Below are 27,919 nucleotides of genomic sequence, written 5' to 3'. Positions count from 1 at the left end.
TCCACCCCAGCCACCTGCTACAAAGGGTGCTTGTGGGAAGGGCTCAGACTGCACACCTCATTTCTCTAAAGACTTTTTGGTTTGGTTCTGTTTGTTCCTGCATCACCTGACAACACCTGGCTGTGCCACCTGTCACACACAGGGCTTTTGCTGCGTCCCCAGGTACAGAACGTGTCACAGGCATCACCCACACCTGGAAGTGGTCTGGTTAGGCCTCCCCTATGGCATGCAACAACAGAGTTCTGCTCTCCTAAGCAACCACTTTCAGGCACTGCGGGAAAGAAGAAGCGGTGGGTAAAAAAAAATATGGGGAAAATAAAATCAGAGAAGGCTGACAGTGTGATTGCCACCCTTTAGTAATAATCATTAGCACTGTGTCCCCAGTTCCATGTCCTTGGCTGGCAGTTTGAGCCCCAGGGAGGAGGTTCCCAGCGGATCAATCATGTTCCTGTACCGTTCGCCGCGGTGCTTGGCCAGGAAGGGGCCCCAGTCGGGCTGTGGGGAGCACACCAGCTTGAGCCTCTGCAGGGAGAGAAAAGAGAGTCTCACTGGGTGCCAGGGGCAGCATCAGAGCACAGCAAGGGAGCGTGGGCTCACTCAAGGTTAGGGATGGCAGCCTGGCAATGCTCTGCTGCTCTCAGGATCTCTGCTGCTCAGTGACTCAGATACATACAAGCCTCTTTTCCCAGCCGGGCAGTCGAAGAAGGAGTCAGGATTTTTCCACTCTCATTCTCAAGGTTGTTTATTGTTCCTTATCTATAACATTCTTTCTCTGTCCTGCCGAGGTCTGTTCAGCAGGGCAGACAGAGGCACACCGACCACCCTCAGGGCGGTGTTGGCTTTTTATACAAAAAACTGCATGCACACTATTTACCATAACTTCCCAATACCTATCACCTATGTTAGACACTGAGCTTCTACCTTAAACCAATCCAAAAGTGCCAGCATCACCCAGAAGATGGAGGCCAGGAAGAAGAAAGAAGGACAGGGTACATCCACATTCCTCCATCTTGGGACCCCGAGCCCCCATTCTAAAAACCCCAAAAATCTATTTTTTCACCCCATGACAAACTAACTATTATTCTGCTTAAACTCTCTTGACTTGTAATTCTTCATATAAAGGTGGCAATTTGCTCCATGGGTCAAGATCAAAGGCTCAGGGGTCCTGGGCTCTGTGACTCCTGGGCAGGGTCTTGAGCCATCCAGAGCAGCCAGAGGAATGTCCTGGGCTCTGACGCACTGCTCAGCATCTGTGTGGCACAAGGTTTCCAAGACTAATAGGGGATCAAGTGGCCAGGTTTTAATTTTACATTCTACCCCACACCATGTGGGGGAAGCTCAGAACCACTGCCACAGTCTGTGAGGCTCTCTCACTGAAGGACATGTGCACAATTACTCAGCCCAGTGGTCTAAGCAGTGGGTAAGTGCGTTAAAATAATTGGATTTATAGTTAGCATATTTCCCCAAAGTAAACAAATTACCAAAAAGTAGTATATCACTAGGAACGATTTTAATTTTGAGATGACAAAATGTTTTGTTTCTATCTGCGGGAAAAAAGAAAGAGGAGAATGTCAACCTGGCAAACAACGAAAATTTTCTGATCTTTCCACTGAGTTCTTTATTGAATATATAATTTGATTGCTGCATTCACAGATAAAAAGGAAAGAAAACATATTTTTGATGACTTAAGAGGGAACAATTATATGTTTATTACCTAATAAAGTGGATCAGACCTCTCTATCAGTTATTTTAATCTCTGCTTAATTACCAGTTTGCAACTTTTACCTCCCAAATCAACCATAATAATTTTATGCAGCAGACTCAATATTGAGGAAACACCAGACTACAGCTGAAAGATCTTGAGCAAAAACAGATCCAACTCTTGGGTGTTTCTTTGGGTGCACACCTGGAATCACAGTAAGGGAAGCACCCTGTTTTTGTGGCAATTTGTGTGCCAGTTTTAGACATGGGAAGTTTTGAAGCATTTGTGTCAGTGGGAGAAGCTGATGAGCCAAAGAAGAAGCAAATCTAATTCCACATTAGGTCATTTCCTAGTGCTGCTCTACCCAAGAGCTGGATGACCCTTTAGACAAGTGGCCTCATTGCTGCTTGGATGCTCTCCCTAGGCTGTCCCACCACTGTGAAAATTCCTCTCCTACAACATTCCTTTGCTCCATGGGTAGCAGAGAAGCGTGGTCTTTTCCCTTAGGCATGTGTAGTGTGACATATTGAGAGACCAAAGAGATTATGCTATTTTAGTACATTTTCTCTCCTTTTCATTTTTTGAAGCAAGAAACAGCCCCGGTGGGATTTGCAGGGAAGCTGAACTGCAAAAGCAGCTACAGAAAGGGGAGAGAGTGTCTGTTCCTTCTCCCAAGGTGGCAGCAGCACAAGCAGCAGGCACTGATGAGAAGGCAGAACTGAGAAAGCCTCAAAGACTTAAAATAAGAGCACTGAGCTTCTCCAGAAAGCAGGGGCAAGGCAAGGAAGGGATGAAATGCTGACATTGCTCATCCTGCCAGGGACTGAGGGATGGGAACAGCCAGGGAGAGGGGGTGGCAGGCAGGGACAGGACTCGGGATGCAGAGAAGGAGGTGGCCACCACATTTCTGAAGCAGTGGGGGAAAGTGTCAGGAGTCCAATTAGCAAAATAAACAAAAGAACCTTAAATTAAAAATAAATTGCCACCTGGAATTATTTTAAGCCCAGGTGCCAGAAAGGATCAGCCAATTCAGGAAGAGTAAAGAGCAGAGAGGTGAAAGCAAAGATTGCCAGCTGGGTTTTGTAGTGAGTAGCTTGAGATGCATGAAAAGCCTTGCTGGGGGACTCCAGGACCCAGCTTTGCACACAGGCAACCCCTGATTGACCTCTGCTCGTGCTGATTCACCTCTCCTGGTGCTCACTGACCTCTCCTAGTACTGACTGACCTCTCCTGGTGCTGAGTGCCCTCTCCTGGTGCTCACTGACCTCTCCTGGTGCTGATTAAACTCTCCTGATGCTGACTGACCTCTCCTGGTGCTGATTCCCCTCTCCTGGTGCTGAGTGCCCTCTCCTGGTGCTCACTGACCTCTCCTGGTGCTCACTGACCTCTCCTGGTGCTGAATTCCCCTCTCCTGATGCTCACTGACCTCTCCTGATGCTCACTGACCTCTCCTGGTGCTGATTGACCTCTCCTGGTGCTGATTCCCCTCTCCTGGTGCTGATTCCCCTCTCCTGGTGCTGAATTCCCCTCTCCTGGTGCTCACTGACCTCTCCTGGTGCTGATTCCCCTATCCTGGTGCTGATTCCCCTATCCTGGTGCTGAGTGCCCTCTCCTGGTGCTCACTGACCTCTCCTGGTGCTGATTCCCCTCTCCTGGTGCTCACTGACCTCTCCTGGTGCTGATTCCCCTCTCCTGGTGCTCACTGACCTCTCCTGGTTTTGAGACCACGCTCCCTGGGCACAGCACACACCTGCAGCTGAGGCTTCCTGTGGCTGTGTGCTGCTTTTGCAAAAAGGCCAACGAATCTAGAACAACTTTCTCCCAATAAAGCCATACAAAACCTCATGAAATTTATCTAGAGCTCATTAAAAAAAACACTCCTCAATTTAGGACCGTGTTTTTTGAAAAAATTAGGAATAGAAGGTCCACAATTTAAATCAACTGAGCATCTCTTTGCAACACAATAAGTGGTTTACCAGAAAGTAATCTGAGCAGTATTAGACATTCAATATCAAAAAAATCAATGGGAAATGAAAGATACTGTCTCCTGTGGCCATATTTTTAAACAGCAAAAAGACAGAAGCATTACCTCAATAAATTTTCCTGGGGCTAGATGCATTTTTATCACAAACATCACGGGGATCCAGATGACTGAGCAGGCCAGCATCAGCCAGCCGAGCACCATGGACCAGCCTGGGTAGTGGTAGGCTCCATAAGTCATGGGTTCCCACTGGTAAAAGCTGAAGCACAGAATAAACTGGGAACAAGAAAGGAAAATAAATATGTTTGAGTAAGCAAAACAAGGCTGCTATGCCACAAATTGTGGGTACCCACATGCACAGGGTTGGTGTCTATGGAATACACATAAACCCACATCCACCTAAGGCAGGGTGCTGCCACGAGCTCTAATAAACGGGTCAGAGCCTGAATCTAATGAGTTTCTAGGAAATCTTGCAAAATCCCACAAAAATCACTGTATTTGTGCCAGAATAATTGAAATAGAATCTTGTCCCCAGAGTAACATGCCTTATTACATGGTCTATTGGCAGTTTTACCTAATGTGATTATGGTAAGTTCCCCATTTCACTTGCTGTGTGAACAGCAATACATCTGCTTACATTTGTGCATAATTCAGTAACTTTTGGAAAATGCCTGTGCTTGCAGTAATTGCACACAGAAGATTTATAGAAGTATAACGAGGTGAAGGCACATATAAAAATGATCAGCTTTAGTTCCAGATATGTGGAGTCTAATGAAAGTCTAATATTAGGCTATCCAAATGTATCAAATATTAGCTTTACAGAGGCAATAATAGAAAAGAATTCATTGCTTGGTTTTGCTTTGTCTCTTTCCATTGCATAAAAATTGAACGATGACTGATCAGTGTCAGTTTATTTCTCACTGTAAGTTCACTAAATATTGCATTTGCAGGGAACAACAACAGAACATGCAAGTTTAGAGAGTAAACACGGTCAGTTCCAATTTGTTTTCCTTAACAAACAACATAATTTCCTATTTCCTGGTTGTGATTACTGACAGGAGCGACGAGCACAAGTCTGATTAGTAAAGGATCTGAGCAATTTGCAGAAAAGCCTTACAATTCCCTTCAGAAGTGTGAAATAGGGTCTAAGGCAGCATCTTGAAAACAACCACTGGAGAAAACACAAAGAGCTAAAACAATCCCATGTGCACACGCCTTCATCTTTAAAAAGATCCCCTAGAGAAGATAAATACCATTGATGTCATCCCAACACTATAAACTGGAGTATGTCTTCAAACTTTTTCAAAGTGATCTGCAAACTACAGGCATACATTGTCACAATCAAACCACAGGCGGGTAAGATAGATTGCTCTGGTTTTCACACAGAGCAATGCTGTAGTGCAGTGCAGACAGCAGGTAAAGAAAATCTATGCAAGAAAATTCATTTTACCCATTGGAGAAATCATTCTCACTGTAGAAAATGTCATTTCTTCACAACTCAGGATTTTGTTGAGCTCACCAAAACTCACTGGTCCCTTCACACACAGGCATTCCTGTCTGTGAAAACTAAACCTTTTCCAGTTTTCAGAAAAAAAAAGTTCTCATTTGTTAATGAACAATACTGAAAATAAGTTGTTAACTTCAGCCAGTGCCTTTTTCTTCCCACTCCAGAGGAAGATTTGCCAACACTTACACTGCACTAAAGGACAGAATCTTGCTGCACCTGGGGTTCAGGCTTGAGAGCTTCCAAGGGGAGGTACAAGCACTCAAACAGAAGATACTGGTAAAGAAGGCGCTGTTGTTTTGTGCTGATTTGTCAAGCTGGAAGCTTTTGAAATGGCTGAAATAATTATTTCATTCTTGTGCCAAAAAAAAAAAAAAAAAATATATATATATATATATATATATATATATATATATGATTGCAGATTGTATCTGCACGGAGGTTAAAACGTAAAGGAAGCACTGTGTTAGAAACCTATATGGCAAATGTAGATACAGATATTGGATTGTCCCCTGGACTTGAAAAACTTTAACAGCAATGCAGAAATTGAGAACGTGACATATTTTTTTATTAAATGGAGACCTAAACGTGAAGCAAATGCTAACTGAATTTGAAGGAAGGTGTTGGGGAGGAAATAAAAATGAAAGGAAAATAGGAAGAATAATAAACATAGACCAAAGTCGCTCTGGTTTTAGGTTTCAGGGCTCCTTTCCGGGCGCTGTCCCGCAGCGCCACCTCCCGGGCCCGGGCACTGGGCACCGGACAGTCCCGCTCCTCCTCCTCCCCTCCCTCTGCCACTCTGTTCCACCTCAGCCTTCCCAAAGCATCCCTCTTTCACCAGCTTCTGTGGCAATAAAATGGCTTTTGTCCCTAGCTCGGTCTGACAGCACACAGGAGGATCTTGTCTTTTCCCTGTGCATGCATAAATATCACACACACAGAGATATAGATATATAGATATATAGATATATAGATATATAGATATATAGATACACAGATATATAGATATATAGAAATGTATTAGATATCATATAGATATACAGATATATAGATTCACAGATATATAGATAGATACATAGATATGTATTAAATATCATATAGATATGTAGATATATAGATACACAGATATATAGATATATAGATATATAGAAATATAGATAAGTATTAAATACCATCTAGATATACAGATCTATAGATACACAGATCTATAGATACACAGATATATAGATAGATATACAGATATGTAATAAATATCATCTAGATATATAGATATAGATATAGATATCAATATATAGATAAATAGATATATAGATATGTAATAAATATCATCTAGATATATAGATAGATATAGATATACATATCTATATAGATATGTATAAAACATATTGTGTTTATATTATACATTTATAAGTATTATATTTATAAATATATTTATATTTATATTCATATTCATAAGTAGTGTGTATTCATTCTATATTTTAAATATTTTTAATTTTTAGACATATATTTTAAATATTTTTAATTTTTTTATTTTTGTATATATATATATATATATTTACATATTTATATACGGTAATCTCTAATGCTGCAGTGCAATGGTGTGCCACAGCAGCATTTTGCATGGCCAGGAAAAGGCCACCGTTTTCCTGGAGGACTCACCATCCCTCCCCACCAAAACCACCATTCCACACACTGTTTCTACCACATGCCCATGGCAAGAGCACATGTGCTGTCATCCAAGTTCCAGCTGCTGACACCCAGAAAAATCATGCATAACGAACAAAAAACAGCAAAACTCTTTGGAGAAGATGTTAATTTTTTTTTTCCTTACTGTTAAAATAGTTGGGGTCACAAATGCCCAACAGACTCTCCAGAATTTACTTGGCTGGAATCCGATCATCATTTCTATATCTTCACAAAATCTTTGCAGTCCTGTGAAGAGCCAAAGGAGGAGCAGTTAGGTGTGAAGGAAAGCAGCTGCAGTCTGCAGCAGAGCTCTGGTGCCCTCCCTTGTGTCCAACTATGAAAACAAACTCCAAATTTTTGTTTGAAAGCTTCCTTAGAGGATCTAACTACACAGTAGAAATGGGATTAATAGAGTGGGAACCATTCCAACAAAATATTTCCTTCTTAGGGATTAAAGCAATTGAGCTTTTACATTGAGATGAGGTGTTTAGTACGTTTTGTGTTAAAGCATTGCTGATATGTACTGGGTAGCTACAATTATTTGTCTGTTTGTTTTATTCCCTGTGAAGATCAGCCTTATTAATATTCAGGCAATATTTCAGCTTCTCTTTACCTGCTACATGACTGGATCAGTGAAACTGGTGATGTCCTTCTCTTTTTCACCTGATGCATAATTGATATTTAAAATTCCTAAAGAGCACCTGTAAATATTTTGAATGATATTCAATGTTGTCTGAACAAAGAGGTCAGCTGATACGTTAACCTTCATATAAGGTTACTTGAGTTAACAAAAGGTGCAAGGTTGGGAAATGGTATTTCAGCCATTGTGCAGCTCCTCCCTGGCCGTGCCATGTGCCAGGAAAGGTGTGCTGGTCAGCAGCTGCTATTCCTGCTGGTTATTACTAACTTAGTCATTAGCAATTTCATTATCAGTGATTTATCCAAAAGTTTAAAGAAACCCTAACACTGATTACAGCTTTCCTCGTTGTAATAAGAAGGGAGAGGTCAGAGCTCATCTGTTCACATAAATGTTAAAAATTTGGGCCAATTTTATCTAAATTTTGCAAACCGTTATTCTGCAGCATTTTGTCTAACTTGCATGATGTGGGGAAAGCTTAAATACTGGAGAAAAGGCATTGAGTAAGGGAAGAAATGCTTGTAACAAAAGTAATAAACTACTTTATTCCTTATTGTACGGAGTCAGCTGCTGCAGCTGCTGAATGTAAGAAGGGATAATCCCAGCCTTGATCCTCCCAGTTTGGAAGCCTTGCTGTTGATGTCAAGGAGAAATAAATCTATGCACCTGATTGTTCTGAGAATGAAGGAAGTGAAACCCTAGCACTGCTCCATCATCTGTGCCCTGTGAGCAGGAGAAGGCAGCAGGGCTGGGGATGCTTGGCAGCCCCTCAGGGCCAGCTCAGGCACCCAGCATGGGAGAGAAGGGCTAAAGAACCCTGCAGTGACAGGGAACACAGAAGGAAAATACAGAAATCAAACAGGAAAGTGGCACTGCAAGGACTGTATTTAAAACCTGCATTGGATGTAAGCTCAGAACACTGAGCCAAGGTAACTCGGGGGTCACTTTTTTCCTTCTGTAGTTTCCTTCCTTCTTTTTCCCTTTTACTGACTGCCACAAGTTTTCTTCTTCAGAAAGCCTCTTCTGTGTAAAACACATGTAATTTTTATGACCCGTGGAATCACTGTACTTCAGCACCAGGCTGACTGATTGGGCCCTTCTCTGTTTTGTAATAGAAGTTTGTGTAGAAGAACAGAACAGAATAGAACAGAATAGAATAGAATAGAATAGAATAGAATAGAATAGAATAGAATAGAAGTTTGCCTGGACAAAGTGTGCCCTCCAAGGTCATCGTGTGGTGGAGCTGGAAGGAGGTTTTTGCTGCAACTGAAAGATTTGTCCCTGTGTTTTATTCACCTGCAGTGAGTGTGAGGGAGCTGCTCACACAGCAGCCATCCCTGTGCTCTGCTGGGAACAAAGCTGGGCTTTAATTGCAGCAGCATAAGGTACAGGCTGATGGGCATTTCCACAAAGTTTAGATCTCATTTAAAGTGTCCACTTCAGCCACACTTGCTGCTGCAAAGAAGGGATACCTAACTGGATTATTACCAAGGGTTTCTGCCTCCAAAATTCATGCTAGCTTCATGAAAACCTGCACAGATTAGTTTGAAACTCCAATTTAAAAAATCAAATAAGAAATTCCTTTTAGGAATGGTCAGTAGATATTCACAGTGTAAAGCGCTCTTAAATATTAGCAATTCAGGAGTCAAATGTATATAACAGATGGAGGGATTACACATTACTTATGTCTTTGCAGTGGAAGTTCCACAGAAATAATGCACAGGATATTTTAGTTTACAGAACACCAACTTTTTTTCCCAGATCTCAGTAAATCTGATCTCCCTCTCAGATCAGCCAGGCCTGCTGAATAACCCTGGGCAATAAACAACACATGATATTCCATATCTGATTTTTCCCCCTCTAAAGTAGAATGATGTATTCATAGGTGCTGACATATAAAATCCATTTAAAAGGAGACTGCAAACCTAGCCAGACAACTACTTCACTGTTCTGCTACAGGTAAAATGTTCAAAATGATTAAAGCTTCCTACAAATACACAGCAGCAGCTTCCACTCACTCTAACAAACCTTCCCAAAAACAAAACCAGTTCTGCATGGAGCATAAACAAAGTTTCCATCATGTATTTTCAGTTTGCAGCAGTGCTTCGCTCACACACAGGGATTTTTGTCTTTAGCTTCATGCTACAAAATGCAACAGTGGAAATTATGCTGGTGATTAAATTAATACCTCACCTCTAAGCTGTTCTTTACTAATCATTCCTCATAATCTAAACAATTGGAGAATAAACATCTAAAACAGTAAAAAGGTGCATTTGATTGCATCATGAAGCACTGACTCTACTGAAAAATAAGTGATCACAAGGAAATAACCACGTGTGTCTCTTTTTAATTTAAAAATCTCAGCAAGCTCAGCAAGCAGAACATGTAACAAGCACTAAAGACAAATTTATTTCATCATAACAGCACCTGCCACTGCTGTGCCAAGCTGCTTGCCATGAAGAGTACAAGTGCACAGAGAAAGGTGGCAGTGGAGTGTAAAACAGCAGTTCTCAGACCTTGAAAATGTATTATGCCAATTCTAAGCACTGCTTGAAGGGATACAGCACGAGCAGCAGCTTTGCTTGTATTTACAACACACAAATCACAAATGCACAGATGTATTCCTGTGCCCAGTCCTTGCTAAAGCAGCTTTAGCACAGTAAAAGCAGCTCTGTCAAACAGGTAATGGTTTTAATGTCTTTCCTTTTTATTTAAACAAAAGGCAGCTCCTTAGTCTAGCAAAGGGTTAATTCCCTTGAAATAGATTGCAGCCAAGGTTTTACCAACATCTGTTGATACAACAATCAGTTGTACAGAAAGCATAAAAAGAAAAATTGGTAATTTGTCAAACCTTTTCCACATCTGATTACACAAGTAATAACTCACTAAAAAAACCTTCTCCTCTATTCAGACCCTTCCTTTGCAGAGCTATTATTATTTCTGCATTATTTTATGTTGTTGATCACTGTTAATGCTTTAAGGGATGCTGGAATTGCTGGGCAAGGCAAACACTGGCCAGAGCAGTTTTTTCCTCCAAACCCACTGGGATGTCATTCCACAAATGCTGTTTGCAGTGCTTCTGCCACACAGTGTTCAGAGGAGGAACAGAGCCGCTTCTTGCTCCCTGTTTGCCTTCATCCTTATTTAAAATCATGCGGAGCAAAGAAATTTCACAGGTTTAAGTAGCTTTTAAAATATTAAAAATATTTTAAGCACGTCATTTTTCTCTTTCACACTAATAGCAGTGGCTTTAAAGGGGGCAATATTTGGCACAGAGCAGGTGAAGCCGTCCATGCTGGTGGCCATGAGGAGTGAAAACATCTAGCACATCATGGCTCAGGCCTGCTAGCAAAGTGAGGAGGAGCAGGAAGGCAAAAAATCCCCAGCAAACCCTTGAAATCTTTGCAAGTCTTCCCACTCGTCACTGCCTATGAAATTGCATTGATTTTAGAGAAGCTCGCTTTCATTTCACCTCTAAACCAGCTCTACTTGAAATATTTACATTCCAGGGACATTAAAAAGCAAAGAATTTTGTTCAATCAAAACATGACTGGCCTAAATCAACTTTTCTCTCTGTGTTTTGAGTATTTCCATAATATTCTGTAGCATTTCCTTACCAGGTCATGTCTGGCTTAGCAGCCAATCTCTCAGGCGTGCTCACTGAATTGGATGTCAGTGGAGGTTAAAATACACTGCTGAATTTCCATGAAACCAGAGAAAACAAGGAAGGGCTGATTCCCTGTCCTGTCTATAACATTTATTTCTCCAGCAAGAGCACCAAATTCTGCATGATTTGGAACCTGTACTATAGTTTAGATTCACCATGATTTGAAACCTGGACTATATTTTAAATTCACCATGATTTGAAAGTTTCAAATCATGCAGAATTTAAAATATAGTACAGGTTTCAAATCATGGTGACTGTTATATTTTCTCTCCCATGCCCAGTTGCAGAAGGCAGTGATAGAGCAGCTCTGGTGGATGCCTGGCATCCAGCTAGGGCCACCCTAAATAGTAATAGTAATAGATAGATAGGTAGGTAGATAGATAGATAGATAGAGTATATATATATATATATATAATATATACTCTATATATTTATATATATAGAGTATATATTATATATATATATCTCTCTCTCTCTATATATATATATATATCTTTTATATATATATATATATATATATATATATAAAGTATATATAAAGCTCTATTGGCTCAGGAGGCCTCTGTCCCTAAAACTGTTGAAGCACAAAAGCACCCTTAAAAAATGTCAGTAAATATTTGCTCTATTCTCATACTCATATCTTTGAGCTGTTGGTGGAAAATGACTCAAGACTGCATGAAAGTCTTTTGAATACATGCATTTAAAGGGATCCTGAAGTCCTGCCATGCTTCTGTCCAAACTAAGAGTGTTTTGGGGCTTTTATTAGAGAGAAAAATCACTCCTTTCCTCAAGAATTTCCCTTATAATTCTCTAACATGTTGCTTTGACAGAGGCTGTCCAATAACGTTTGCTCTTACCGTAGATGTAGGAAACTCCAACAAGCTCAAAGATGGCAATGATGACAAGAGAGTAGGAGGCTGCATAGGTGTCCACAAGCTGCAGCATGTACATTCCACCCTGGGGAGAGAAAGAGAGAGGATTACCCGTGGCACTGAGGCTGGAGAGGAGCAGGGGCCAGGGCAGCACCCACACCGCAGCTGGAGCCAGGCTCCTCCTTCTGGCTCCATGGACAGCAAACCCAACAGGAAAAAAGCAGAGGGCACACCTGATTCTGCTAGCTAGCACTGCTTGGCAAGACTTTGAATTCAGTCCTTCCAGATGCAGGACTGAACTGTGATCAGAACTCCCACCTGCGGTGTCTCAAACCACATAATTCCACAACAAAATCAAAATCACCATTGGAAGCGCGACTGCCATAATAATGAGTCCAGTTCATCTGTTTGGAAAGGATTTAATATCCTGTCTACACGATGGACTTAAGCAGCACAATTCAAATGAATAAAGGACTGAATCCTTCCTGGGCTGTAGGACAGCAAAGCTGGGCTAGTAGGTGGTGAGGTAAGGGGGAAGAAAAGAAAGAAAAAGGGGTGGAAGGATGGATAAAATATTGAGATTTTGTCCATCTCATCTTGAAATTATATATCATGCTGAAGGTATTAGTGAAGAAGACAATGAAGTTGATCAGCAGTAGATGGGAATTCCAGTATTAACTCCACAGTTTGCAGAGACCGTCAGTATGTATCTAGTCTCAGAGGAAAGGCACTCGAAACAGGCGTGCATATTCATATCACATTCAAAATTGGGGGTTTTTTTCCTTTATTCATAGGAATATTCATAGGAATATTCATAGGTTGGAAGAAACCTTAGAGATTATTTGATTCCAACCCCCCTGCCATGGCAGGGACAGCTCCCACTGTCCCAGGTGCTCCCAGCCCTGTCCAGCCTGGCCTGGGCACTGCCAGGGATGCAGGGGCAGCCACAGCTGCTCTGGGCACCTGTGCCAGGGCCTCACACCCTCACAGGGAAGGATTTCTTCCTGATGTCTGATCTAAACCTGCCTTCTGTCAGTGTGGGTTGAATATTTTATTTATTACTATTACTGTAATATATATATATATATATATATATATATATATATATACACACTATATATATACACTATATATATATATATATACACTGTATATATACACTATATATACATGCTACATGTACACTATATATACATATACTTTATAAATACTATATATATATACTTTATATATATAAAAAGTATAGTAATAGTGTTTATTTATTACTATTACTATTTATTTATTACTGTTAGTATTTATTTATTTATTGCTATTATTAGTATTACTATTACTAATTTATATATTTATTTATTACTATTACAAAATATTACTCTTTCGGAGATGTTTGGCTAGAGAAAATTTTAAAGGCCTGATTCTCAGAAAGGCTTGAAGAGCAAAGTCTTTTAAGAATATCTCTGTCAGAGCATCCTTTTTGTTCGTTTGTTTGTTAGTTTTTTAATAAGGTTTTCAGACACAGCATGTATCACTTGTGGCAGAATTCAACAAAACATTTTGCAGCCTGTGCAGGAGAAAAGCAGCCAGCAGAGGGGGACTGTGGCCGGGCAGTGGTGCTCCAAGGCAGTGCGGTTACCTGAGTGATCATAGGAAAGCCCATGATGAAGAAGGACACGCAGCAGCCCAGGGTGAACAGAGCCTTGTGTGTCCGCAGGTACTTGGGGAACTCGTCTGACACCGAGGTCACAATGGTCTCGATGGTGGCAAACTGAAACACAAACCAAAGGGTTCATTTCAGTGCACACACACAGCAGAGAAAACATCAGAATTTGAACATTGTTTTGAGTCCTAGGTGGTAAATGCTCAGATGGCAGCACCAAAGCTCTGCCAAAATGATTTCAGCCTTGATGACCTTACTGCATTCCTCCTTTTTCATGAGTCACTGCTCACATGTGTCACAGACATCTTTTATGAAAAATCCTTTCCTTAGGATTTTTCCTCCTGAGAAGCTGGGAGGCCTCAGGAACACAATGCAAACAATGGTTATTTGCTGCTGTGGAATGCAACAGGTGCATCTGGGATTGGTCTCATGGGGTTGTTTGTAATTAATGGCCAATCACAGTCAGCTGGCTCAGACAGAGAGTCTGGGACAGAGCCTTTGTTATCATTCCTTCCTATTCTATTCTTAGCCAGCCTTCTGGTGAAATCCTTTCTTCCATTCTTTTAGTATAGTTTTAATGTAATATATATAATAAAATAATATATCAGCCTTGTGAAACATGGAGTCAGATCCTCATCTCTTCCCTCATCCTCAGACCCCTGTGAACACCACCACACACATGGGAAATAGCAATCAACTGCACGGTCCTCCAAACTAATAAATAGGAAAATCAAAAGGAAAAGAACGGGACACAAAAGCAGTTTACCATGGTGTCTAATCCAAGAGTTAGGAGCATCAAAAAGAATATTATAGCCCAGAAGGGAGAGAGGGGCAGCCTAGTTAAGGCTTCTGGGTAAACCACAAAAGCAATCCCAGGACCTAGAAATAAGACAAAGATTATCAGATTCAGTCTTTCCTATTTACAAAAAGGTTTAAACATTGCAGAGTTTAGCATTACCTGATTGATTTCTATTTACACTGTAAATTTCAAATCACTTACTTAGTCCAACTTTCCAAGCAGAATGCATATTCAACCAGTACACAAACACACTGATCCAAAAGTTTTAAAAAACAGCAAAAATTGCACACTGCAGCAATGTTTCTGTGATCAAATTCCTGCCACCTCCCTGCCAATCGGCAACCCATGGCAAACATCCACACCTCAGTGCTGCAACATGAATGGAAATGCAAATACTCTTCTTCAACTCGTTGCCACGCTGTTAAATGAGGAGAGAATATAAAATACATGCCCCGAGACCTGACAGCCGACAGAAGGCAACAACTGCTGTGATTCTAAAAAAATCCACAAGAAAACCCAAAATAATGCAGAGCGCAAGAAATAAGGAGATGGATTCTTTTAAACTTAAATCAGGAATTTTCCATCCTTTTGGTTGTTTGTCTGGGCTTTTCTTTGGGTATTTTTTTTTAATATATATATTGGTCTTTAATTTCTATTGATCATAAAGAAAAACTATTTTTGTAAGTGCTTAGAGTTTATATATATATATATTGGTCTTAATTTCTATTGATCATAAAGAAAAACTATTTTTGTAAGTCCTTAGATTTTTTTTAATACATATATCTTGGTCTTTAATTTCTATTGATCATAAAGAAAAATTATATTTGTAAGTGCTTAAATTTTTTTTAATATATATATTGGGCTTTAATTTCCATTGATCATAAAGAAAAACTCTTTTTGTAAGTGCTTAGATCTTTTGTTTTAATATATATATATGACTTTAATTTCTATTGTTCATAAATAAAAAGTATTTTTGTAAGTGCTTAGATCTTTATATATATATATGTATATATGTATATATGTATATATGTATATATGTATACATATATATATGTATATATGTATATATGTATATATATGTATATATATATGTATATATATATGTGTATATATATGTATATATGTGTATATATATGTATATATATGTGTATATATATGTATGTATATATAGGGTTTTAATTTCTATATTTCTATTGATCATAAAGAAAAACTATTTTTGTAAGTGCTTAGATTTTTTTTAAATATCTATATTGGGCTTTAATTTCTATTTTTCATAAAGAAAAACTATTTTTGTAAGTACTTAGATCTTTATATATATATATATATATATAGGGCTTTAATTTCTATATTGATCATAAAGAAAAACTATTTTTGTAAGTCCTTAGATTTTATATATATATATATTGGTCTTTAATTTCTATTGATCATAAAGAAAAAGTATTTTTGTAAGTCCTTAGATTTTTTTTAATATATATATATATTGGTCTTTAATTTCTATTGATCACAAAGAAAAAGTATTTTTGTAAATGCTTAGATCTTTTTATATATATATATATGACTTTAATTTCTATTTTTCATAAAGAAAAAGTATTTTTGTAAGTGCTTAGATCTTTCATATATATATATATAGGGCTTGAATTTCTATTTTTCATAAAGAAAAAGTATTTTTGTAAGTGCTTAGATCTTTATATATGTGTATATATATATATATATGGCTTTAATTTCTATATTTCTATTGATCATAAAGAAAAACTATTTTTGTAAGTGCTTAGATCTTTTATATATATATATATATAGGGCTTTAATTTCTATTGATCATGAAGTAAAACTGTTTTTGTGAGTGCTCAGCTGTGCCTGGGAGCAGGGCTGCAGGGCTGCGGTGGCAGCCTTACAGCAGGTGGCAGCTCCTCTCCGTGGATCCCAGCTCAGGGATGCCCCTCCGAGCTCTCTGGGACGTTTCCTGTGAGATACAAACGCCATGAGCCAAATGCCTCATGCCAAGAGAACGGGCTCCCCTCTTCATCTCTCAATTAAACATTTCTTCTTGGCTGTTGGAGATGAGGGCTCCGTTTAAACCCACTGCCTGCATATAGAAGTTTAATTAAGTCTCAGAATAACGAGTTCCCATTAATCACTCCTCTAGGAAAAGTTAAATTATAGAAAAAGTTAAATTATGAGCGTGTCTCCAGGTCAGCCCCTCACACCTGGTCGCATCCAACCACAGGAAATAATCACAGGGAAGCAGCCTCCCATTCCTTCCGTCTTCCAAGCTTTGGTGGGTATGAACTCTATAAAAGTGCATTAAAGCCAGGAAAACTCCAAGTGCTTTATATGTATTAAGAAGTAAAATTACCTTGAAGTTTCAGTTTAAGGTATAACATTTTTCAACTACACTATATATAAGGTGTAATATTTTTCAGCTGTAGCTCTGTTCTTAATCAGAGACTAGAACAAAAAGAAGTTGTGCTGTCTTTCCCTCCATGTTTTATTTGTTCATCAGATAAATGAGTTTTTCCTGAAAACTCTAAATGAAAAAAAAAAGTGCTATGTTTTTCAGATTAATAATTTAGGAGAGGAAAAAAAAAGGAAAAAATTTTAAAACCCTTTGTATTTCCATTAACATTTTCCTTCAAGGATTTGAAAACTTGAAGGGAGATTACGCTTCATCCCTGGAGCTGCTCTAGCAATGACTGGCACTCAGAGCAGTGTTTAATTGACATGGTGGTGCCCATCTCTACCAGTTCAGACCCTCAGATCCCCACTAGTGACCACCTCTCTTCACTAACCAAGATGTTCCAGTCAGCCCTTCAGAAATGTTTGACTTCTCTGTGGAGGCATCTCCTTGCTCCCCACAGCTCAGGAGCACAAGCCACCCCTCGTGCCAGATTTCTGTCACCCAAAATTCCAAGCACCAGAGGTAACTTTTACCTTGGAGAGGATTTGGCAAGCAGCAGCAGAGAACAATGAGAAGGCCAATGACCATCCCAGCCCACCCTCCATCAGCCATTTACACAAAGGCTTAAAATGAGTCTCAGCTTCCTTCCTTCTCTTACCAAACAAGTGATTAAGAGGCTTTAATTAAAATCTTGACTTCCAGACTGCCTTCTCCTGTGCAGAAATGCCTGCATGTGGTTTAGTAATCCACAACAGTTTGAAGCCATCATTCCCACCTCCAATACCAATGATACTGGAGTGATCATATATCAAATATCTGTGATCATCAACAACAGAGCTGGAAGTGCCACGGGGTGCCTGCCTGAGCAATGAAATGCCAGTGAGCCCTACCTTGGTCTGCCACAGCTTCAATATTCACTTTGAGCTCGTTTGCCATGAAGCCAATGACTGAGAAGATGACAAAGCCTGCAAATATGCTGGTGGCACTGTTGGTACACGTCACTATCAGAGTGTCCCTGCAAAAAAGCACAAAGAGCCTGTTGGGATACACACAGGGAAGGTTTTGTGTATGTATTTGTATTTCAGGGGTTTCTCATCAGCACACACAGCCTGTGGGGGCGCTGGTGAAGGCACATTTTACACTCCTCAGGAATCAGCTCTGCAAGCTTCCATCACCCACGTGCTGTGCAGGAACCGCAGGCCCAGCACATCTGCCCTTGGCCTCTCTGAAGAACAGACAGACATGGTGTCTTGATTTCTTACACATTTTTTAGCTCTGCCTCACAGGACATGTGCTCTCCACTTTGGGTACGGACTAACCACTGCTGATCAGGTGAGAGGGTTTTTGTCTTGCCCTTCTTGTGCTTATGCACAAAATTCCAGGGTTAGCTTTCTGTACATTGCAGAGCTTGCTCAGCCACCTTCCTGTCTGTACAGGGAGGATTCCTTGGTCCCTTTTTCCATGGTTGTTATTATCAAAGGAACCTCAAGAAATCTACATCTGAACATCTCACTATGCTGGGTGTGCCAAGGCTTGGCAGCAAACCAGCCCTCGTGAGCCCCATCCATAGTTACTGCATCCTTAGGGATGTAATGGGATCTTTCAATAGGATTTCCGTAGGATTTTTTTCAATAGGATTTTTCTTTAAACAGTATGCATGTCCAGAGAACTTCCCCATAAACTCCTACGTCTTCAGAAAAACAAATCCCTCACTTTAAATGCTTAGGGGGTTTATGTTGGCTCGAATTGTTTATTCCTACTGGTATTGTTTTGTCAGGAAGAGAATGAAACACAACTTGAGAAGCTGTCAAAGAACCTCAATGAGGCAAACTCCTAGAACATCCAACAGAGCATGTTTAAACAGGAATTATTTTGTTAATTCTTTGGCTCTACAGAAAACAAAAATGACAGTGTGCTGTTTGGAATCATCACGTGTTAACCTTCTTCCAAAACCTAGATAGGTTTGAAATATTTCAGGTATTCATTATGAAGTCAATTTATGTAAATGTACTGCAATTATGGATTTTGGACTATGTTTAAAATCAATGTGTAACTGAAAATTACAATTGATGTATTAAAATGTAATGAATATAGAAATTGAAAGAGAAAATAGTCATACTGCATTTCAATATTCAAGGTTTTATTGTAAAATTTAAAATATTGGGAGTAACGAAGCTTTTCTAATTATTTCTACTTTGGTCTCTCATATCCCTCCCTAACAGGTAAAGCATCTATTTGGTATTAGAACTGTGATATTTTTATACTTCATTACCATGTTTTCCCTTCAAAATTTTCATTAAGATCTTCCAAACTCCACAAAAGATTGTTAAGTTAGTGTGGAAAGGTAGCATGATGCTTCCCCCATTTTCCTCCCTGATATTCTGATTGCAATTATTCATTAAAAAAAAATAAAAAAAGAAGGCTCAGCAATAGCATTTTCAAAAATAGAACCCAAAGGATTGCTGGGTGGGAGTTACTGTGTATGCAACACTGTTAGCTTTCATCCATATTTTGGGATAATTTCATTCAATTACTTTTGAGCACTAGTAAAATATTTTTTTAAAATGTCTTTTCGATATCCTCATCCACATTTCTTTTTTAAGTTAAGTATTCTGTACTGAGAAGCCATAGGAGGTGGCAGTGGAAATCTCAAGGAGAGTTTGCTTTGAGGTCCTGACTGGGGAGAGTTTTTGGGCATCTCTGGGGGAGTCCCTGTGCACGCTGCTGTCCTGAATCTGCCCCTCTGGCACCGCAAGGATTGGCAAAGCTTTGCTCCAGACTGGCTTTAGAAACTGTGAAACAGCAGGGAAGCACTCCACTAGTGCCACTTGCTGCTGTGTTTTCCAGACATTTGAGCCGGCGGGCTTTTGCATGAAAAATTATACACTGTGACTTTTCCCCATGTAAAAATAGCTCTCAAAGAAGTGATTTTAGACTTCATAGCATGAAATAATTTTTTGCATGTAATGGGAAAAATTGGGAAAAGAAAGAGCATTTAGGAAACGTAGGAATCCCATCAGTGGAAGTTGCAAACTGAAGTCCTGCATGTTTCACTCTGCTGATGGGCAGTCCTCCAGCAGAGATGCCAAGTGATTCTGTCTCATTTTCCTGACACATCCCAGGCTGCTCTTCAGCCTCAGCCCCCTGATTCTTAAAGATTTATTATTAACAAAATAATCCTCTAAAGTTCCTGAGCCAGTAGGAACTCTAATAAGCCTAAATTATCACCTTGAGAATAGTAGATTAGTAGATTAGGATCTGGGGAGAGGAAAAAATACACAAAAATGGTTAAATGTAAACGAAATGCACACACACACACACACACAAAAAAAATAGGAAAGGAAACAGAAGAGAGGAAAAGAGAAAAAATACCAGAGAGGAAAAAAGGACAAAAGGACAGCAGGGAAAAAAAGACAAGGGAGAAAAAGACAAGAGACAATAGATAGGGGTCTTGCAAACCAGATTTCTGGAAGATGAAGGATAACTGGTTTTGGACAAACCTGCTCAATAACACAGAGGTATTTCACTCTTACACACCTGTAGCAGTTATTGTGGAATTTGTTGTATGAAGAGAGGGTAATTAGACCTCCCCATGCTGCAGATAAGGAGAAGAAAATCTGAGTGGCAGCATCCTTCCAAACCTGAAAGGAAAGAAAATGAAAGAGTGTTAGACCAATGGATGTCAATGGAATATTTAAAAGCAAAATCCTGCTACTAAATACATCAGGCTCATTTGATAAGGAGCACTGTTCTTGTTGAGACCATCTGAAAGGACACTATAAACCTTGCTGTACATGGGAGGCACAAATGTAAAACCCATATTGTTTGATACCTACCAGTTCAAATACATTCAGAAACAACACACACAAGTCAAGAGGGAAAACCTGCATCAGATACTGCTGTCTTCCTAACAGTGACCCTAAATAACACTTCACCCGTGCAAGAGGAAGAGCAAGTTTCCACAGATGACAACACCACCACTTCTGCACATGGAAAATGCTAGCAGCAGACCCCAAGAGGTGTGGGATTTATTATATATTTATTGTATATTTATTATTATTATTATTATTATTATTATTATTATTACTTTACATATGTATTATATGTGATTGTATATTATATTATATTATAGTATAGTATATTATAGTATAGTATAGTATAGTATATTATAGTATATTATATTGTAGTATAATTATATTATTATATTATTGTATAATTATATTATAATATATATCATAATATATAATATATTGTTTATCAGCCCAGCAGCTGTGAGTGCAGCAGCAAACCCACCATGGCATCGATGAGCTTCTCCCACTTGGGTGTGATGAAGTACCAGATGCCATCCCCAGCTCCAGGCAGAGTCACGCCCCTTATGAGCAGGATGATGAGGACCACGTAGGGGAACGTGGCTGTGAAGTACACAACCTGCACAGGGCAGAGAAGAGGTTACTGACAGAGTAAGAAGTGAGGAGGGGAAATGGAAATGCCGCTGTTGCCAGAAGAAGGCAATTACTCAGTCTCAGGGACAGCACTCAGGGGATAAACTAAGAAAACAGGGAAAATTTCCCTGGAAATCTGAAATTTTACAGCTCTTCTTGCTGCTGGGGGCAGGAATAACATCAACAACAGTGGTAAGAGTTGGAATTCCAGACAGAGAAGGGAAGAAGATTCCTCTCTCTATCTGGGGAGGAACAGTAGGGATTTAAAGCTAAAGGAAAATCCCACTTTTGATCATTTCCCAGAGGGAACTACCCCATTTCAGTGGAAATTAAATGAGAAATGCCATTCAGTAACACATTTCTGTAGTTTTCTTCTACATTCTTCTGTATTTAACTAAAAAAAAAAAAAAAAGCCTAAAGGATTTTTATTACCGTTTGTATCTCTTAATTACATATCACCAAGGAGTCAGTATTTTTCCCTCTGACATCAGTGTCAGTATTTTTCTTGACCACAAAGAGTCACTTGAAGAAACAACCATTGCCACCCATATTATTATCCAAACCCATATTATTATCCAGTCTCTTGCCTTTCATGAAATATTTTTTCCTATCTCACCAGGGTAAGGGAGGAAAAACCATCAACTTTCCCCCGGCACTCTGCATCCCTGGATTTTCTGTTAATTGCCAGGTGACCTCCCAAGAGATGAAATCAGATTCTAAAAGCAAAGGGATGGCTTCCAGCTCTGGGACCAGCTCCAGAAAATTATTCCCATCTCCATTTCCACTGTCTTTATCCCAGGAAATACCCAGTTGTGTTGATCACACACACACACACCCACACTGAGCTTCTTTAAAAAGTTCAGTTCTGGTTTTCAAATATGTTACTCAGCATCCTAATTTACATCCCAATTTCCTGGATTCCAGTGAAACAAGAGAGGACTGCAGAATTTTTATGAAGAAATTAATGAATCCTTCCCATGCAGAATAGGGAAGGCTGGAAAGTACCATTTGTGCCATCCCACTGCTTAGTGCAGCTGAATAGTTCATTTTAAATTTATTGAAGGTTAGAGAAAAAACGTCAAACAAAAATAGTTGCTGTTTTGACTGTAAAGGAAAAGACAGAGAGGAAAAAGGCATTTCAATTAATACTTAGTCATTTACTGAAAACATTTTCAGTGATTCATCCCTTAAATGAGAGTGTGAGTCCCTAAAACCCAGCACCCTGCTTTCCTGTGAGTGTACAGTCACAAACATTGCTCTTACTTTTCCTGATGACTTGATTCCTTTAGCAAGGGAGGCATAAACAATCACCCAGGCTAGGAAAAGAGATAATGCCAAGGGCCATCTAATCTCACCAGGATATTCAATCCCTGCTGAAATCTTCAATACAAAGTACCTGAGAATAAGAAGAAAAAAAAAAGAAATTAAAAAATTTCGGAAAAAAGAATAATGGAAGCAACCACAGGCAGCAACTCAGTGCAAATTCCTTTTTTGTTCTGCCTCAGTGTCCTCAGCAGTTTCTCTAGATGGTTACAGTGATTCTCCCCACGTATTATTTTATTTATCTGCATTGCAGCAGTAGATAAAAGTGCCGGGCATGGGCCAACACCCCAGCTGTGCTAAGCACCACAGGAACAGAAAACAAGTAATCCAGCTTTTCCATTCAGCTCTCATCATTCCTAAGCACAAAAAAAAGAGCATCGTTTGCTGCCCTTCACTACTGCATTTCTGGTTTTCCAAGCCATGTTCCAGTGGATTTTACAGAAAGAGCAACATAATTTTTCTGAACAAAGAAAGATCTTACTTGAAGTATTCTTCACTCCCACTGACAAACGTTTTGTTTCCTTCCCGGGTGAAGTTAACCATGGTTAGATTTGGATAGGCACTCATACAGAAAGTAGAGTTCTTGATTTGTATTTTTGGGTGGTCGCCAATGATGCAGGAATCTAGGACGAAATGAGGCGAGGGAACAGAAAAATAAAGCGCACAGATTAGTTGTTGTTGTTGTAAAACGACAGGAACGCATTAGATCGCACCTAATTACTCGAGCTTTTGTTCAGTTGTGACACCTTTTCCAAAAGGTCGTTAACTAGATTAACTTCCTTTCGTTTTCATGCCATCGTGTGTTTGGGGCCGTTTGCAGAAACCGTTTTTGTTTTTTCTTTTAAGAGAAGCTTCTCTAAAGACAAATAATTCGTCTTTAGCAGGCACTCCAGGCTGCCAGCTGTGGCATTTTGTTGCCTAGATTTTTTCCTCTGGGGAAAAAAAAAAATCGGCATTTTTAAAGCATTTAAATTAACAAATCTAATTTATGCTCGGTTAGGAGAATTTTAAATGAAAGCAGAGGGAAGAGCCCACGGGACACAGATCACAGGGACCGCTGTTCCCCAGGGCCATCCTCAGTCTCTCTGGCATCTCCCAGGGGCGCAGCTGAGCTGCGGAAACCTCTGGAAAACACCGCGGCCACGAATTTCCAAACCAAACCGAACCGAACCCGTCACCAAAAGCAGAGTACGAGCGCGTCCCGCCTTACCCAGCAGGAGTTTGTTTTTGTCCTTGCAGTCGGGCGTGTTCCAGGGGTTGCTGCAGGAGGCCCAGGGCAGCACGGGCACGAAGGAGGCGAACAGGTAGAAGAGGGTGTAGCAGAGGATGATGTTGTAGTAAATGGCGATCAGCACCGAGATGATCAGCATGGCGATGCCGCAGCCTGCGGACACACGGGGCGACAGCACGGGAAGCCATCAGCGCGGGCGGCGGCCGAGCAGCGAGGCTCCTTGGGGCGGGACAGACACGGGGACAGCGACAGCGAACGGGACAGCGACGGGGACAGGGACAGCCACGGGGACAGCCCGCTGAGGGAGGGAGGGAGGGAGGAAGGGAGGGAGGCATGGATGGATGGATGGATGGAGGGAGGGAGGGATGGAGGGAGGGAGGGATGGACGGAGGCAGGGATGGATGGACGGAGGCAGGGATGGATGCAGGGACGGATGGATGCAGGGACAGATGGACGGAGGCAGGGATGGATGCAGGGACGGATGGACAGAGGCAGGGACGGATGGATGGATGCAGGGACGGATGGACGGAGGCAGGGATGGATGGAGGAAGGCAAGGACGGATGCAGGGACGGATGGATGGATGCAGGGACGGATGGATGCAGGGACGGATGGAGGAAGGCAGGGATGGATGCAGGGACGGATGCAGGGACGGATGGATGCAGGGACAGATGGATGCAGGGACGGATGGAGGGACGGATGGATGCAGGGACGGATGCAGGGACGGAGGGTGGCCCCGGCATGCGGGGGCGGGCCCGGGCGGCTGCAGCCATGCGGGAGCCCCAGCACGGGCCATGCTCCCGCCCCGCTCACCTTGCAGCGCGGGGATGGCTTTCCACACCGACACGGGGCCCTGGCTAGCAAACTGCCCCAGGGACACCTCCAGGAAGAAAATGGGGATCCCAGCTAGAGCCAACATCATCAAATAGGGGATGAGAAACGCACCTTGTGGGGGCGGGGGGAGAGAAGAGAGAGCAACCTGAATCACCCCGTGATATGGGGACAACTTAGTCAAGATATTTTTCTAGTTTTTTTTAAATTTTTCTGTTAAAATGTTTCGGTTTGTTATCGATTCCCGGTGCCGACAGCCTCGGAAGGGGTGGAGGGGGGAAGAAGGGTGTCAGCTTTCTACATCTCCAGCGTTTTCTACAGACAGGAAATCCTCATTATCGCTAAATGAGTATTTAACAACTCCCACTTAGAAGTGCCTACGTGTAAAATGAAAAGAAAAAAAAAGCTCACAATTTTAAAATAATTCTTTAAAATTGCCTCTCCTATGTCAGGAAAGGGCTGTCACGAGCTCCACAAAACTGCTTTCCATGATCACAGCACCGCTGCCCTCGGCTGAGAGCCCTTTGGCAGGGAAGGGGTTTGCAGCCGCAGGGCTTTAACCCAGTAACATCCGTGGGTTCTTTCAGTAAGAGCCTCGGGTAGGAGAACCCTGCAAATAAACTCCTTCTTCTTCTTCCCCTTGTAACCTCCAACGGCATAGCCCCTCTTCCAGCTCCTCCTCTGCTCAGCCCATCGACATTCACTCTATTTCAAACGAGTCTTTTCCAATCGGATCGTGGAGAGATTTAAAACAATTCCCCCAAGGCTCAGGAAATAACGGGATGTCTCCGCTCGGGATCCCGACCCTGCAGTCCCCGCTGTGTCCCCAGGGCCCCGATGGCGGGTTCGGAGCCCGCGTGTGACCGAGGGAGGGCAGGGGGATGCCAGCCCTGCCCTGCGCTCCTCCCGCCCCTCCGCTCCCCTCGCTCTCGGCCAGCGCCAATTGCAGGCGTTTGTGTGAGGAAAGCGCTCCCTTTTAAGGAAATCTCGTCTGTCAGGGCTTTCCTGCTTTCAGAGGTGACCACCAAAAAAAAAAAAAAAACAACCAAAAAGCCACCAAAACCAAAAATAACGCCAACCAAAAAAACCCCAAACCAAATCAAACAAATAAAACAAAACAAAACAAAAAAAAACCACAAAAACCCCCCACCAAAACAAAAAATTATGCGAACAAAAAACCCTAAATCAAATCAAACAAAAAAAACCAAACAAAAAACACCAAAACCAGAAATAACGCAAAGAAAACCCAAATCAAATCAAATTAAAAAAAAAAAAACCAAAAACAAACCACCAAAACCAAAAATAACGGGAACAAAAAACCCCAAACCAAATCAAATCAAGCAAAAATAAAAAAAAAGCAAAAAACACCAAAACCAAAAATAACGCGAACAAAAAAAAAACCAAACCAAATTATATTTAAAAAAAAAACAACCAAAGAACACCAAAACCAAAAATAACACGAACAAAAAAAAAAAAAAAAAAAAAAAAAAAAAAATTAAAAAAACCCGGGGAAAATAACCAACAAAAAAACCAAACCAAACAGAAACAAAACCAAACCAACCAAACAAAACCACCCCAGCCAAACGTTTCCCCAGGGTGTGTGACGGTCCCAGGTGCCCCAGCCCGGCTCAGCCTGCCCGGCCATGGGAAGCCGCCGGCCCCGCTTGTTTCTCCCCGCCTAAAGGCCGGGACCGGCTCAGCCCCGTTGGGTAGCGCAGGTAGAGAGACAGGAAAAAGCCATCATACCTCCCCCATTCTTAAAGGCCAGGTACGGGAACCTCCAGACATTGCCCAGCCCCACCGCGTAACCCACCATGGAGAGGATGAAATCCAGCTTGCTGGACCAGTTCCCTCGGGCTTTATTTTCATCCCCCACATCGTCTTCCTAAAAATGGGGGAGAAAAGGTGGGGGGAGAGCAGAGAGAGAGATGGGAGAGCAGCCCCGTTAGCACACACAGGCCCGGCGTGCGGGAGCCCCTGCGAGCCCCGCTCCCCGGCCGCCCCCAGGCCTCTCCTTTGGGGAAAAAATGCGCGAAAAAGGGGTTAAACACGGCCCTGCACAGAGCCCTCGGGGAGGGTCTCCCTGCTCCTGATCCCCATCGCCTCCCCTGGGGCTGCAAGCGCTCGGTGGCCTCTGGAGGGTCCGGAGGGAGCGCCGGTTCCCGGCCCAGCCAGGGGCGGTGGGAATGGCTTTCACCGCCCCTGGAGGGTCCGGAGCGGTGGGAATGGCTTTTACCGCCCCTGGAGGGTCCGGAGGGAGCGCCGGTTCCCGGCCCAGCCAGGAGCAGTGGGAATGGCTTTCACCGCAGGCCTGCAGGGTAAATGCGGGTGGGCAGCAGGAGAGGGACTGTGGGGAGCTGAGAGCGGCCCCTGCTCGGCCCCGCAGCATCCCCTCCCTCCCGGGACCTCTTGTGGCATTGCTCTGCTTGATTTCCCCCGAGTTTTGGTTACGGCGTGCGAGGCACGCAGCCCTCGGGGGTTTGGGCAGGCGGAGGAGACTGAGGAGGGGAAGGGCAAGGCGCCCTTCAGGTGGGGACAGGAGCAGCCCTCATGTGAGGATGTGCGGGTCAGAGCCGCGCTGCAGCCGCAGGCAGGGCCCAGGAGCCGGCCGGGATGACACGGGATGCTCGTTCGTAGTTCCAGTACACCGTGAGCACCCGAATCACCCCAATTCATCGTTAGCACCCGCATCTCCGCAATACATCGTGAGCACCCGCATCTCCGCAATTCATCGTGAGCACCCGAAGCACCCCAATTCATCGTGAGCACCCGCATCACCCCAATTCATCGTTAGCACCCGCATCTTCGGAATACATCGTGAGCACCCGCTGCACCACAATTCATCCTTAGCGCTGACCGCTGGATCCCAGATCCTCTCCCCGCTTCTTCCTCCCCCCTCCCTGCGCCACGGGCCCATCCCCGGCTCATCGGCACCTGAATTCAGAACTTCCACCCCAAATGTTCCCGAGCGGCGAAGGCTCTCCCAGCCAAGAGCCTGCGAGGAGACAACTCACCCCCTGCACGGTGCCGGGGAGGACAGAGGTGTTGCCGTCGGCGCCCAGCACCACGGTGCTCTGGCCCAGGGTCACCCAGGCGTTGCTGTGCTCCAGCGAGCCCTTGCCGAGGCCCAGGGCGGCGTTCCCGTCCGTGCCGTGCAGAGCGGGGATTTTGCAGTGCGGGATCGCAGCCGGCCCGGC

General features: G+C 42.2%; 1 protein-coding gene across 2 annotated transcripts; it reads right to left on the bottom strand.

Moving 5' to 3' along the window:
* Window positions 1-366: 366 nt before the first annotated feature.
* Window positions 367-27,919, bottom strand: SLC6A5 (solute carrier family 6 member 5). Of its 2 annotated transcripts, XM_054283668.1 has the most exons (16): window positions 27,744-27,919; window positions 26,789-26,811; window positions 26,469-26,603; window positions 24,705-24,836; window positions 23,873-24,046; window positions 23,144-23,285; window positions 22,603-22,735; window positions 21,191-21,325; window positions 20,435-20,538; window positions 17,788-17,912; window positions 14,470-14,582; window positions 13,680-13,811; window positions 12,035-12,134; window positions 7,019-7,119; window positions 3,792-3,959; window positions 367-522 (listed from the first exon to the last, which is right to left on the bottom strand). In XM_054283668.1, exons 3-16 carry the CDS (start codon window positions 26,536-26,538, stop codon window positions 367-369), a joined length of 1,785 nt encoding a protein of 594 aa, XP_054139643.1. In that variant the 5' UTR covers window positions 26,539-26,603; window positions 26,789-26,811; window positions 27,744-27,919. The 2 variants fall into 2 exon arrangements, with proteins under 2 accessions (XP_054139643.1, XP_054139644.1); XM_054283669.1 differs by lacking the exon at window positions 26,789-26,811 and having other exon boundaries at window positions 27,730-27,919.

The sequence above is a fragment of the Melozone crissalis genome, unplaced genomic scaffold, assembly GCF_028551555.1.
Source record: "Melozone crissalis strain CALT ecotype California unplaced genomic scaffold, PUWL_Pcris_2 ptg000038l_1, whole genome shotgun sequence".
Lineage (NCBI taxonomy): Eukaryota > Metazoa > Chordata > Aves > Passeriformes > Passerellidae > Melozone > Melozone crissalis.
This window is presented reverse-complemented; position numbering and strand designations above follow the sequence as displayed.